Below are 13,339 nucleotides of genomic sequence, written 5' to 3'. Positions count from 1 at the left end.
GGCACACATGCTCGTGGTGCACAGACGCCTGCTGGCCAAACACCCATACACATAAAAATGAAAGTATCCTATAGCATCATGAGTGATATCCCTGTGGCATTATTTGGCCCTCAGAAGGAACTCCACACATCCGGTCCTGCCAAGCACGTGTGCAGTCTAGGTTCTACAACAGTTCCGCAGAGCAGGTTTGAGACTGAGGTTCGGTGCCCAGAGTCTCCTGGAGATAATGATAGCATGTGTCTTTAAGCAGAGACATGCTTTGGTGTAACAGAAGGGTAACAGTGACAAAAGGTACAAAGTCAAGAGATGGAAAGCATTAAGGAGCAGAGTGGGAACCAAGCAGGTCTTCCCAAGCCCTGGAGAAGAGCAGGAGGGAGAGGGTGTGAGGCCAGTGGGCTGTTGATGAGGTTGGGAGGCTTTTGAGTTTTATTTCTCTGTGTGCCTGTTGGCCTCTGTGTATGTTTGTGTACCACACTCATGCCTGGTGCCCACGGAAGCCAGAAGATCCATGGAATCCCTTGGGCCAGAGTTAAAAGTGAGCCACCTTGTGTGCCCTGGGAACCAAATCTTGGTACTCAAGCAAGGGCAGTGATACTAACCACCGAAGTGTCTCTCCAGTCCTTGGGCAGGTTTTTAACACAATCATAGAGTGTGTTTTATCACTGAGCTCTCGTGAGCAGGCACTACTTCCTGCCGTGCCCCTGGCAGCCTGTCTTCTCCTGTCTGTGGATTTGCCTGTCTGGCTGTATGCCAGTTGTGATGACACACACCCTCCTGTGCCTGACTGCTGCCGCCTCGTGTGCCCCCACAAGCCTGTCCTTGATATGTAGACCAGGCTGGCCTTGATCTGAGATCTACCTTCCTCTGCCTCCCAAGGGCTGCCATTCAAGGCAAGGGCCATCGTACCCAGGAGCAAGTTATTAGTTTACACAAGTTACAGTCTGGGGCAGAGCTTCTGTTGTTCTCAGGGTTGAGTAATATTCCAGTGTGTGATACCATGTTTTCAGTGTGTCTGCTAAGGTTCCTGGGCTCACAGCTCAAGCCTAATGTGATAGCAGAAACTTTTTTGTTGTTGATTTATTTGTTTTTCGAGACAGAGTTTCTCTGTAGCTTTGGAGCCTGTCCTGGAACTAGCTCTTGTAGACCAGGCTGGTCTCCAACTCACAGAGATCCACCTGCCTCTGCCTCCCGAGTGCACCACCAACACCCAGCAAAGCTTTTTTTTTAACTTAAAAACTTTTTTTTTCTGAGTGTCTACATGTTCCAAGGTCAGAGGACAGCTTGTAGAAGGAATCACTTTGTGATTCCTGGAGATCAAACTCAGGTCGTAATGCTTGGCAGCCAGTGCATTTACCCCCTGAGCCGTCTTGCTGCCCACCCCCTCTATGAGCTAGGGTACAGCCCAGACTGGCCCAGATCTAGCCTTCCTCCCACCTCAGCCTCCTCAAGTGCTGGAATGAGAGGAGTGCCTCAGCCTTGACATCCGGCATGGTACCTGGGCGGAAGTCCAGCCCAGCCAGTGTTTGTGGAATGAACACAGAGTAGAGGCAGATGCCCTCGGCAGAGAGAACTATAAAATGGTGGCTCTGCCCTTCCTTACCCGTCCCCTGTCCCCAGAGTTTGTGGTCGAAGCTGATGCAGTTCGACTGCAACTGCCTACCCTGAGGGTTGTCCACTGGCCCTCACCCTATGAGGTCAACAAAAGAAGCTGACATAGAGGGCGCTGGACCTCAGGGTCCCTGTTATCTTCCATCAGGCAGCCCTGTTTACACTGCCTTGGTGGCCACCACAGCTTCCTTGGGGAGCTGTGTCCGTTTGTGAACCACAGACATGGGGGGTAGGGGAATTCTACTTTGACTGCTGACAGGAAGATGTTATCCCGTGAAAGACCGCAGCTCAAGAGCAAAGCCAAAACAGCTCATGTTGTCTGACACTGAGCCCCATGCACTGGAGAACCCCAAAGGTCCGACTGTCCAAGTGACACTGCCTTCTGGACTCTTCTCTCCTTCACCATGAAGGCTGGGGACCAGCCCAGAGCAAGCAAGTGTTAGGGGAGTTACCTGAAGTTGGCCCAGCCAGTAATATCAGAAGGTGTCTCCCCTGAGCCCAGTCAAAAGGCACCGAATTATTAAGTCACAGTAACAGGCCCCAGTGAGCCAACTCAGCTGAGCCCCTGGGCCCCTTGCTTGAGTGGCTCTGTCATGGGGCTGACATGGTTTTCCTTGTTTGTTGGCCTTTGTTAGCCCAAAGACTCCCAAGCCCACATCACCCTGGGAAGAGCAGGGGTCAGAAAGGTTCCTAGTCCGTCCTAGAAGGTGTCAACTTCCAGAGAGGAGAGAGTGGCTTTGCCAAGAGATGGTGGGACAGGCTGCTTATAGCCAAGCCAGCTGTGCCTGTTAGGAACAGGGACATATCACCCAGGACCCAGGGTGTGCACAGGGGTCCCGCCCTCCCCACCCCCCACAAGTGCAGCATCCCAGTACCACAGAAACTATGGTCATGCCTGTAACCCTGGCACCCCAGAGGGAAGCGAGAAGAAGAGGGTTTTGAGGCAGCCTCAGGTACAGAGTGGCTTCCAAGCCAGCCAGGGCGCTGATACTCTGCCTTAGAAAAACAAATGAAACAAAACGGGTGTTGTCTAGCTTTGATTTTGTTTGGATTTTGAGTTTGAGTCACCCTATGTAGCCCAGGCTAGCCTAGAACCCCAAATCCTCCTGCCTCGGGCTTCTGAATACTGGGACTACAAACCTGAACCACATCACACTTCTATGTTGGCCTAGAGGGCAACACAATCGTAGAATGTCACTTCAAGTGTGTTTTTGCAAAGGAAGGCAGGATAGAGCTGTGTGTGCAACCTCAGGACGCTTGCCCACGATGTTTCCCCGTCTACACACGGTTCCTGCACCCCATGCCCACCCAGCAGTCTCCTGTTGTCCCCTTTCACTTTCTGACCGTCACACCCCCATTTCCTGACAGGGCTGCCATAAAGGTGGGGAACTCAGCTCTGCTGGCAGAGTGCTTGCCTGGCAAGCATCAGGGTCTTGGCTCCATCACCAGCAATGCATAATCTTGGCATGATGGCGCAGACCTGCTAGCACACGGGGTGGGGGGGTTCAAGGTCATCCTCAGTTACACAGTGAGTTCCAGACTAACCTAGGGTACATGAGACTGTCTCAAAAGGGGAGGAGGGGCTCCAACTGTCCTGGGGCTCCATGGAGCTGGTAGCGAGTAGATACTGTGAAAGACTTGGCAGGAGCCAGTATCAGCTTCAGCCACAGACCAAGCCCAGACCTTAGTCCCGCCCTGCTTCACCTGCTGGAGGAAACAGGAACCGCCCGCGGCTGCCCGCCCTGCCCCTCTGACGTGCAGACCCTGAAGTGAAACTAAGACTTCAGAGACTGCTTGAGAGCAACCTAACCCAGGCTCCCCGAGGTATGTCGCCTGCATCCCTGCATCCCAGTTGAGGAACCCCTGGGGCTCCAGCACTGGGTGGGGTGGGGTGGGGCTGGGAAATGAGGGAAGGATTTACCAGAGGAGGGGACCATTGCAAGCTCTGTCATGGTTATACACAACTGTCATTCCAGCACTCTGGTGGCCAAGGCAGGCTAGATCATGAGTTTGAGGCTAGCTAGCTTCAGCGTAGTAATGAGACCTGTTTCAAAGAAACCAATGGCCAACTAACCTAACCCTGTGTCCTAAGCAAGGAAAGTAAGGCAGAGAGGGATAAAGGCCCTCCAGCTCCTTGGGGTCCAGCCAGAGCCAGCAGAGGAAGGAACAATGGGGACACTCAAGGGGAGGGGAGGGAACATTGCCAGGGTTTTGTGGGCAGCGGAGGAAGGAAGACTGGCTGGAGGAAGGGACATTTGCATTGGGTCTTGAGAGATGTGTAGGAGTGTTCCGAGGTAAAAAGAGCATTCTGTGCCAGCTTGTGACTGGGTTCAGCTGAATTTCATACAGAGGCAGATGTAGAGTCTCTTCATGATGGGGTACATTCCGGGAGACGTGTTGGTAGGTGATTTTGTCACAGCGTGTACTCACACAGCCTGAACAGTTCCTGCTGCACCCTTGGGGGCTGGAACTGCAATCTGCGAGCTCTGTGAGACCCGGAGCACGGCGGCAGGTGCTGTGAAGCGTGGTGAGTAGTGAAGAAATGGGAAGTCAAGGGAAGGGCTGACGGGGCGGCTCACTGAATAGAGCATTGGAGGGCCTCGAGGACCCGAGTTCAGATCCCCAGAACCCACCTGTCCTCCTGGTGTGTGGACATGGAGGCAGAGATCCCCAGGGATCTAGTCTGGTCTGGCTAGTCAGTCTCTCCGGCTCATTCCGAGACTTCAATACATGAGGGAGAGTGAAAGAAGACACTGATGTCAACTTCAGGCTACACACACACCCGCACACGTGTGTACACATGGACGCTTGCCCAGACACACTAAATTGTTTAAATATCAGAATGAGCCTGGACAGGGGTCCGCAGTGCTCCTGCAGAGGATCCCAGTTCAGTTCCCAGTGCCTGTAAACCATCTCCAGTGATCCAGCACCACTACCTGAACACACATGGCTGATACACGTTTGTACACACACACATGCACACAAATAAAACCAAAAAACTTTAAAAAGCAAAAGCCGGGCAGTGGCGGCGCATGCCTTTAATCCCAGCACTCGGGAGGCAGAGAGGCAGGAGGATTTCTGTGAGTTTGAGGCCAGCCTGGTCTACAGAGAGAGTTCCAGCACAGACTCCAAAGCTACAGAGAAACCCTGTCTCAGAAAACAAACAAAAAACAAAACCATAAAAAAGCAACTAAGCAACATAATGAATAAAAGCCTCGAAATAGAAGAGTTTCAGCTCCACTCCTGTTATTTTCCAGAGTGGCCTAGAAACCAGCACTTGGGAGGGGGGATCAGGAGTTCAGGGTTATCCTTAGGTACACTGAGGCCAGCCTGGGCTATACAACTCTGTCTCAAAAACAAACAACAGAAAAGAAAGAGGCTGCCTCTCATCTTTCCGTATACATGGAGGTATGAGTAATTCTATATGTGTAATGTAGTGACTATATAGTCCTCTGTCCCTGTCATCTTCTTCCAAAGATGTCACTTAACAATAAAAGTTAAAGCCCCAACGGAGTTTGTGATTTCATACTCCACAGGGTACGATTTGAACCCAGATAATCTGCCTCTAATTCCAGATGCTTGTGATCCCAGGCCTCATCCAGGAGAGACCGGGCCTGGAAGATACTACTCACCTCCGTGGAACCCCCTGAGAGAGAGGGAACAGGAAATGGGGACAGAGACAGTGTGCCGCTTGGTTATCAAGTGTTCATTAATGGAGTTGGTTAATGACTTTCCTCTGAGTGCCTCTGGGCCACACCTGAGGGGGGTGTGTCTGTTCTCCAGGAAGAAAGTCAGCACAGCCACCCTGTGTCAACAGACCCTCCTGTGGGATCAACCCACTCAGGTCTAGGGACTGAATGAAGAGTAATTGATGGGCCCCAGGGAAGAACCCTTCAGCTCAATACTGCTTTGCATTTCAGGACCGTGTCCCTATGTCACCAGTCCACAGAGCCCTGTGGTACCTTGAGTGTAAATCAACCAAGAGCGTGAATTAACTGCACACCGGAGGAGCTTCACCTAAGGAGGTAGAGGCAGGGGGTTGGGGGTTCAAGGCCATCCTTGGCTACACAGTGAGTGTCAAGCTAGCCTGTCTCATAAACCAAACCAAGGTCTCGCTTAGCCCATAAAGCTTCCTGTGTGAGCATGAAGGCCTGAGTTCATATTTGCTGTTCAGTAGGCATGGAAACAACAGAGCAAAACAAAGGCCCAGTTTGAGGTGGGGGGCTGGCATAGGAGGACCCCTGGAATTCTGTGACCAGCCCCAGGGTTAGTGACAGACCCTTTCTCAGAATAGAAGGTGAAGTATGAAGAGATGTCTCAACCACTCGCTGCTCTTTCTAGAGAATCCCAGTTCAGTTCCCAGAGCCCACGGGGAGCAGCTCACAACCACCATACCTACAGCTCCAGAAGATCTAGTGCCCCCTGGCCTCCAGAGGCACCTGTTTGTGCTTGTGCCCAGGAGTGTGCATGCGTGTGCACACACACACAAATAAAAACAAAACAAAAAAATCTTTTTAAAATGTGTCAGTTTGCTGGGCAGTGGTGGCACACACCTTTAATCCCAGCAGTCGGGAGGCAGAGGCAGGTGGATCTCTGTGAGTTTGGTCTACAGAGCGAGTTCCAGGACAACCTCCAAAGCCACAGAGAAACCCTGTCTCAACCCCCCCCCAAAAAGTCAGTTTAGCAGGGTACATTCCTTTAATCCCAGAACTGGGGAGGCAGAAGCAAGAAGATCTCAGTGAATTTGGGAAGAGTCTGATCTGTGTAGCCAGAGCTATACAGAGCTATCTTGGGAAAAGAAAATGTCGGTTTAACTGGGCATGGTAGCACATGCCCTTAATCTCAGAAGTTAGAAGGCAGAAGCAGGTGGATCTCCATGAGCTGGAGGCCAGCCTGGTTTACATAGTGAATTCTAGGACAGTTAGGACTACATGAAGAGGCCCTGTCTAAAAACAGGACAACAACAAACGTTGGTCAGGGAACCGTGTGGTGGAAGGAGACAACTGACTCCCAGAAGTCGTCTAGACCCCCCCACACACACACACACTGTGGCCCATGAACACACACACACACACACACACACACACTGTGGCCCCTGAACACACACACACACACACACACACATACACACACACACACACACACACACACACTGTGGCCCATGAACGCACATACACACACACACACACACACACACAATAAAGTAAAACCAAACAAAACCACAGTGTGGAGCAATAGAAGAAGACACTTGACCCCTCCTTCCCACTCACAAGCTAAACAACACTTGTGACACAATAGTAACAGGAAGCGATTCTGTGTTCACAGAACTACCCTTGCTCTGGCCACCAGGGGGGCTCCCAGGAGAGGAGGCACCACGGTGTGGGATATTAGAGCCAAGAGACACCCACCCCTTCCTTCTCCCCACAGGTGATCCCCTCCCCTGGATGCCATGGCAGAAACGGGGAGGCTGCCCCCGCCACTGCCCCCTCGGCTGGACTGGTTTGTGCATACCCAGGTGGACCAGCTGGCCCAATACGGGATCCCGGAGTGGTTCCATGGCACCATCTCTCGAGAGTAAGGACATAATGGCAACCCCCATCCTGCCATATCCTGCTTCCTGGTTGGTCTCCCCTAACCACAGTGAACATCTGGGAGCAAAGCCCCCTATTCACTACTCTCGGATTAGCTCCAGGCCCTGGGAAGCTGAGGAGCAGATCAGGTTAGACACCTGCCTGAGGTCACACAGCACATGCATAGCACAGCTGGGCTCTAGACTCAGTGTAAGAGACAGACCCAAACCATAGCCCCTGCTTTTTTCTCTTGGATACCGTGTCCCACCTAAGAGGATTTCAAGCTTGAGACAGGCAGGCAGGGGCTGTGGGAGATAGGAGATCTACTTCAGGTCAACATCAGTGACTTCAAACCACCAAGAAAGACAGTGTTATTTGCTCATTCAGGCTGTGACTCTGCTGGTAGAGTACTTGCCTGGCATACTCAAAGTCCTTGGTTCTGTTCCCACTCTGCAGACACCAGGCGTAATGACGTCAGTACTCAGAAGGCAGGAGGTGGAGGACCAGAAATTCAAGGCTGTCCCTAGCTAATAGTGAGTGTGAGGCCAGCCTGAGCGACTTCAGACATTTCCCCCCAAAAGGAAAGAAAGGCAATCTGAAAGTGTGGGTCCCCAAGACCCAGGACCTGCCCTGGTGTTCCTAGGTCAGGGTCAAGTGTTCCTAGGGTCTTGGCTTCTTATGCTAAAGGCTCACATGAATTTGCAAAAGCAGCAAAATTGTCTAATTAGAAGCAAAGCAACAGTGCAGGTTAGAGAGGGTTACATTGTCAAGATTGACAGCAAGGGCCAGCAAGATGGCTCAAGGGGTAACAGTGCTTGTAGTCAAACTTCACTATGCAAGTTCAAGTCCTGGGACCTACAAGGCAAAAGGAGAAAACCAACTCTGTGGTTTGTCCTCTGACTTCTGAATGTATCAAAGCACATTTGCCTGCCCTCGCTGTCCTTGAAACAGGCTAGTCTCTGCTTCTGCCTGCTGAGTGCTGGGACCAAAAAGGTGTGCTCTCCAAGGGGAGTTTGTTTGCCGAGGGAGTGTGCTTGTGCAATTGCGTTTTGATTCACAGGTGGATTATGTAGGTCTTTGCTCACAGCGCATGCCTTTACTGTGATATAGTTGATTCTAGTCACACGCATGCCTAGTTATACACAGGTATAAGATGGGAAGCAAAGGATTCTCCCCAAAAACGCGTTTGCTTGAATGCACATGCACACTGGGCCAGTTGAGGCTGGGTCAGAATGTTTCTTTCTTTGTAACAAGGTGTTTACGTTTTTATTATATTTTCTTTCTTTACTGTGTGTGGAGGTCAGAGGACAATTTGTGAACATTGGGTCCCCCCACCCCCGATTGAATTCAGGCTGACAGGCTTGGCAGCGCCATCTGGCCAGCCCAGGATCAACCCTCAGTTCTTCCTCCTAGATACTCAGGGAGTGCACTTGAGTAGAAACTAAATGTGATTGTTTTTAGGGGTGGGGGAACTTATCCCATCCTTAAGTGAGAGATATACAGGTAGTCCGATGCATGAGACATCCAAGGTCGCTATGTGCATGGCTCAGAGGGGTGGGTGTACATGCATGCACAGAGCATACAGGTGAGAGCTAGGCTGCCAAGGGCAATGCTGTAAGCGTGCCCTGTGCATAACCAAGCCAAACGGGACCCCAGCCGTCCCCTATGCTTGCCTTCATATCCAGCCAGTTGCCTTTCTCTGTGTCTCTTCCAGAGTTGCTGAGAACCTGCTGGACTCACAACCCCTGGGGACATTTCTTATCCGAGTCAGCCACAGCCATGTGGGCTATACCCTTTCCTACAAGTAAGGCCATGGGGGAGGTTAGGCCCAGGCTTCAGGGAGAGGGCACCATAGGGGAGATTAGGCCAAGGCTTCTGGAAGACGGCCAAGGTCACCTCATGCATGGGGAGTCTGCCCAGTCTGCAGGCTGCTTGTCTCCAGCAGTCATGGAACGCAGGGGCAGACCTGAAACTCGATCTCAGGCTGGGGCAGGCAGGGGTCTGAGGGTGGCTCTCCTGCACCCTTCACCTTCAAATTAGTGACATGAAGTCCCATGCCCGGGTCAGGGAAGCCAGGGCTGCAAGCTCCTGGGGCCTCAAAGCCTGATTTTGGCATCTTAGAACATTAGGGAAGCCTTCCTTCCTTCCTTCCTTCCTTCCTTCCTTCCTTCCTTCCTTCCTTCCTTCCTTCCTTTCTTCCTCCGTCTCTGATACGTATTTTGAAATCCGTGGTTGTGGGTTTCTCTGCAATGCAAAAAGCCAAATCCAACCCAATTAATAAGACAGAGCAAAGCAACTCCTGGCTGACTCTCAGGAAGACCCGAGAGAGATCACATGGAGGGTCTAGAGATCAGATCTTAAATACCCTGTAGGCATGGCTTGAGCTGGGGGGGGCATAGGGTGGGGTGGGGGCTGAGGTGGAGCTTCTGTATAAACACCCTGTCCCTACTCTCTCTTTCTCCCTGTCTTCCTATTTGGGAGAGGGTTTCTTAGCCAGGCTGGCCTTGAACTGATTATGTAGTGTGGAGGTGCACATCTGATAACCCAGCAAAGAGGGGGAGGCTGAGGCAGGAGGACCTGGAATTCAAGGTCATCCTTGGCTACATAGAAAGTTTAAGTGTAGCCTGGACCACATGAGATTGTATCTTTAAAATGAAAAGATTATCATCATTTTGCTACTACTATTTGGTTGAGACAGAGTCTCACTGTGTAGCCCAGGCTGGCCTCCAAACCCTCAATCTCCCCAGCGCAGGGATGACAGGCAGGCACCACAATTAGCTTGTATCCCCTTATTTCATCCACCCAAGAACTCCTGGGGTGGACCTTAGAAACCCCGTGTGGTAACTGGGGAAACCAAGGTACAGAGGCAGCATCCCAACCGCAGCGTGTCTCCACAGAGCCCAGGCCTGCTGCCGTCACTTCATGGTGAAACTCTCAGATGACGGGACGGTCAGCCTTGCTGGGGATCACGTGAGCCACGCTTCTCTGGACGCCCTGGTCACTTTCCACCAGCAAAAACCCATTCGTCCATACGGGGAGCTGCTGACCCAAGCCTGCGGGCAGGTGGGGACAAGGGGACATCAGCCGGTGACCAGGGAGTACCAGAGGCCCCCTGCAGGGAATTCAACAGGGGTGTATTTGCAGGAATGGCTTTCCTCGGAGGCTGGTGGGCGTGGCCTACCTGGCGTGAGCTGGGCTCTTTCAGTTTATGGACGATGAATGTGACCTAAACCTGCTATGGGAGGGCTCTTTCCTCTAATGGATGATGGGCGTGGGCTAAGATCTGCAGTAGTTGGAGCTCTTTCTGAGACTTGTGGGCAGGGCTCTTTCATCCGAGCTGGTGGGCGTGGTCTAGGCACTGTGGGCGGGGCTCTTTTCCTGAGGCTCGGTGGGTGTGACCTGGGTTCTGAGATTGGTCAGGGGTCCCCACCACCCATGGTTCTCCCCACCCCAGCCTTTTTCACTGCTAGGTCTGAGCCCTATGCCTCTTCCACACCCTGCAGAAGGATCCAGCAAACGTGGACTACGAAGATCTCTTCCTGTACTCTAATGCCCTGGTTCAGGATGCTGAAAACCGCGGCCCCACGGAAGTTCAGAGGCCTTCTTCTTGCCCACCCGAGGAGGTAGGCACCTCCAGCCTGGTCGGGGCTGGCAGAGAAAGATGCGAGAGCAGGCCTTTTCTAGAAAGAGTTCTCTTTTTGTAGCTAGTTAATTAAAGAAGAAACAACTTCCGAGTGACTTCCACACTCTCGAATTAGACTCCACGTTGCAGTCTTGGGTTGAGTGTTGCTCAGTTGGTAGAGAGCTTGTCAGGGGTGCCTAAGGTTCAGGGCTCCATCCCCACCCCATCAGAAGCAACCAAGAACTCTGCAACTTCGGGTGCTTGCCCTCAGACCGACCCATCCGCCACCCTGAGAACCCTTTGTGCTGCTCTGCCCCGGGCCTTTCCTCCCGGCTCCCTCCACAGGACCATTGCACATGCCCAGACACTTCTTTTAGAAGTCATTCAAGTGTCTCTGGATCTAAAGTTTCCCCACACATATCACCCTGTGTGGTTGTTACAGAGAACAACTTCCAACTTGAGAGGCTTTTTTTGTTTATTCTGGGTGTGTATATATCCTTTCTGTTTCTCCCATCAAACCTCGAAGTCCAGATGGCTGCTTCTGCACGGCTGTCCCCACCCTTCCAAGAGGAAGGGTTTCTGTTTGTTTCTGCTGAGATAAAGTCTATGTAGCCCTGGCTGGCCTGAACTCCCCATGTAGTCCAGGCTGGCTTCAGACTCACAGAGATCCTCCTGCCTCTGCCTTCTGAGTGTTGGGATTAAAGGTGTGCTCCACCAGGCCTCAAGGAGCCCCCCAGGACCTGGCCGTTTGAAGGAGCTAATGAATCTTCAGTGTAGACAAGCAGCGGTAAAGCCACACAGAGAGATGGGGCAGGGATAGGGCTTGGGAGCTCCAGCGCTCTGGGACGAGGTTGTGGGGCTGCCTAGAGCTTTATTGATCAGCCGGGCCCCAGGCCACCCCTGCTCTGTTCCGCGTTCTCTGTTCCAGGCTCCTGAAAGGAAGCCTTCCGCAGGAACTGATGGAAAGCTCGCATCAGCCCCCTCCTCCCCAAAAGCACGTTTTGGGGAGGCAGGACAGAGACTGTGGAAGAACCTGAGGACGCTGCCAGAGACCAGCCGGAAGGTGAAACAGAGGCTCACTTCACACCTGTCAGCCACGAACCTGCTGGGAGACGCCAGGCGTGTGGTGCAGCACCGTAGCCCGGTGACTCGAGCATCCAGCTGGGACAGTGCTTGCCATTCCGCGGACCCCGGTGCAGCCACCTCTCTCCAGAACCCCTCAGAGCCCCAGGGAGACGCCACCTTCACAGCCTCCAGGCCTGCTGGCTGGAAGGAGGCAGTCTCAGGGGTCAGGGCCTGGCGTGGAAAGGTGGTGAGGGCCCTGTCGGTCCAGGCAACCAAACCAGAGCCTGAAGAGTTTCCAGAAGCCCAGGGCTGGCTACCTGAGGAATACCTCCGACCACCACCTTTCGCCCCTGGGTACTGACAGCACCCCCTTTATCTTGGGTACCCATCTCTTCTTTCCAGTCCCCACCCCTGCCCTCACAACCAGAGAACTGTTGGAAAGGGTTACAGGGCTGAATTCTGCAGTTGCCAACAGAGGGACCTGATTGTTTTAATAATAATAGAATTACCACGTTAGGGACTCGGATGAGATGGCCCATTGGTAAGGCAGCAAAGGCTTGCAGGCAAGCCTGACTACCTGAGTTCGATCCCTGGCACTCACACTATGGAGGGGGAGACCCAGCACCTGAAAGTTGCCCTCCAACCGCCCCATACATGTGTTCACACACACACAGTAAATATAACTTTAAAAATAATTGTCGCAGTGACTTGGTGGGCACAACACATGTCAAGCCTGTATCCGAGCTCTCTGATCATGAGTTAGCCCTCTATATCCATGAGCCTTCATAGTTCACATTCAGCCACACTAGCCTACTTAATGAATTCCAGACTGCTGTTTATAAAAAGGCGGTGAAAGAGAGTCAAGCCATCATTCAACATAGCTCGTGTGGAGAGTTTTCTTATTGGAGGAGGGGAAAGGGAGGGAGGAGGAGATGAGGGAGGCTGGGGACAGGAGTGGCTATAGAGACGAAAGGAGGGGGAGATGGAATGGATTAGGAGAGGGAAAGAGATGGGAGGCTGTCCTGGAACGCACTCTGTACACCAGGCTGGCCTCGAACTCACAGAGATCCGCCTGCCTCTGCCTCCCAAGTGCCGAGATTAAAGGCGTGCGCCACCAACACCTGACTAAGGCCCACCTTTTAAAAGGGAACATAGTGAAAGTGCACAGGTGGTGCTCTTATTGACTGCAGCTGAGGACGTATCCTGTCAGAACCCCAAGGACACTAACACAGACCAGTGTTAAAAGAAATCTAAACGGTCAAGATAACTCCAGTAAAGGCTCTTGCTGCTAAATCTGAGTTTGAGCCTCAGGCCCCATGGTGGAAGGAGAGATCTGACTCCTACAAGTTGTCCTCTGACATCCACCTGCACGAGAGCACACAAATGCCCCCCAAAACACAAAAGTGGGTGTTGGCAGTGGCCTCTGAAGAGACTCCTACATTAGAGCGCTGTGTGATCGTCGATGAACATGGCC

General features: G+C 52.4%; 1 protein-coding gene across 4 annotated transcripts; it reads left to right on the top strand.

The window, feature by feature from the left end:
• The first annotated feature begins 3,329 nt into the window (after positions 1 to 3,329).
• Hsh2d (hematopoietic SH2 domain containing) lies at positions 3,330 to 12,741 on the top strand. Of its 4 annotated transcripts, none has more exons than XM_021223587.2 (8): positions 3,330 to 3,432; positions 4,043 to 4,135; positions 5,529 to 5,633; positions 7,036 to 7,182; positions 8,893 to 8,982; positions 10,076 to 10,241; positions 10,682 to 10,801; positions 11,729 to 12,741. In XM_021223587.2, the coding sequence occupies exons 4-8, from the start codon at positions 7,058 to 7,060 to the stop codon at positions 12,224 to 12,226; spliced, it is 999 nt and encodes a 332-aa protein (XP_021079246.1). In that variant the 5' UTR covers positions 3,330 to 3,432; positions 4,043 to 4,135; positions 5,529 to 5,633; positions 7,036 to 7,057; the 3' UTR covers positions 12,227 to 12,741. The 4 variants fall into 4 exon arrangements, with proteins under 4 accessions (XP_021079246.1, XP_005087137.1, XP_021079247.1 ...); XM_021223588.2 differs by having other exon boundaries at positions 3,418 to 3,432; positions 4,028 to 4,135; XM_005087080.4 differs by lacking the exon at positions 4,043 to 4,135 and having other exon boundaries at positions 3,350 to 3,432.
• The last annotated feature ends 598 nt before the right edge of the window (positions 12,742 to 13,339 follow it).

The sequence above is a fragment of the Mesocricetus auratus genome, unplaced genomic scaffold (assembly GCF_017639785.1).
Source record: "Mesocricetus auratus isolate SY011 unplaced genomic scaffold, BCM_Maur_2.0 Super-Scaffold_6731, whole genome shotgun sequence".
In the NCBI taxonomy this organism is placed as follows: domain Eukaryota; kingdom Metazoa; phylum Chordata; class Mammalia; order Rodentia; family Cricetidae; genus Mesocricetus; species Mesocricetus auratus.
The sequence above is the reverse complement of the archived record's forward strand: the minus strand, read 5'-3'. Positions and strand labels throughout refer to the sequence as shown.

Coding starts and splice junctions, on each gene's coding strand:
- Hsh2d (XM_021223587.2), top strand. CDS start 7,058: ATGGCAGAAACGGGGAGGCTGCCCCCGCCACTGCCCCCTCGGCTGGAC. Junction 7,183..8,892: donor CATGGCACCATCTCTCGAGA/GTAAGGACATAA, acceptor TGTCTCTTCCAG/AGTTGCTGAGAACCTGCTGG. Junction 8,983..10,075: donor GGCTATACCCTTTCCTACAA/GTAAGGCCATGG, acceptor GTGTCTCCACAG/AGCCCAGGCCTGCTGCCGTC.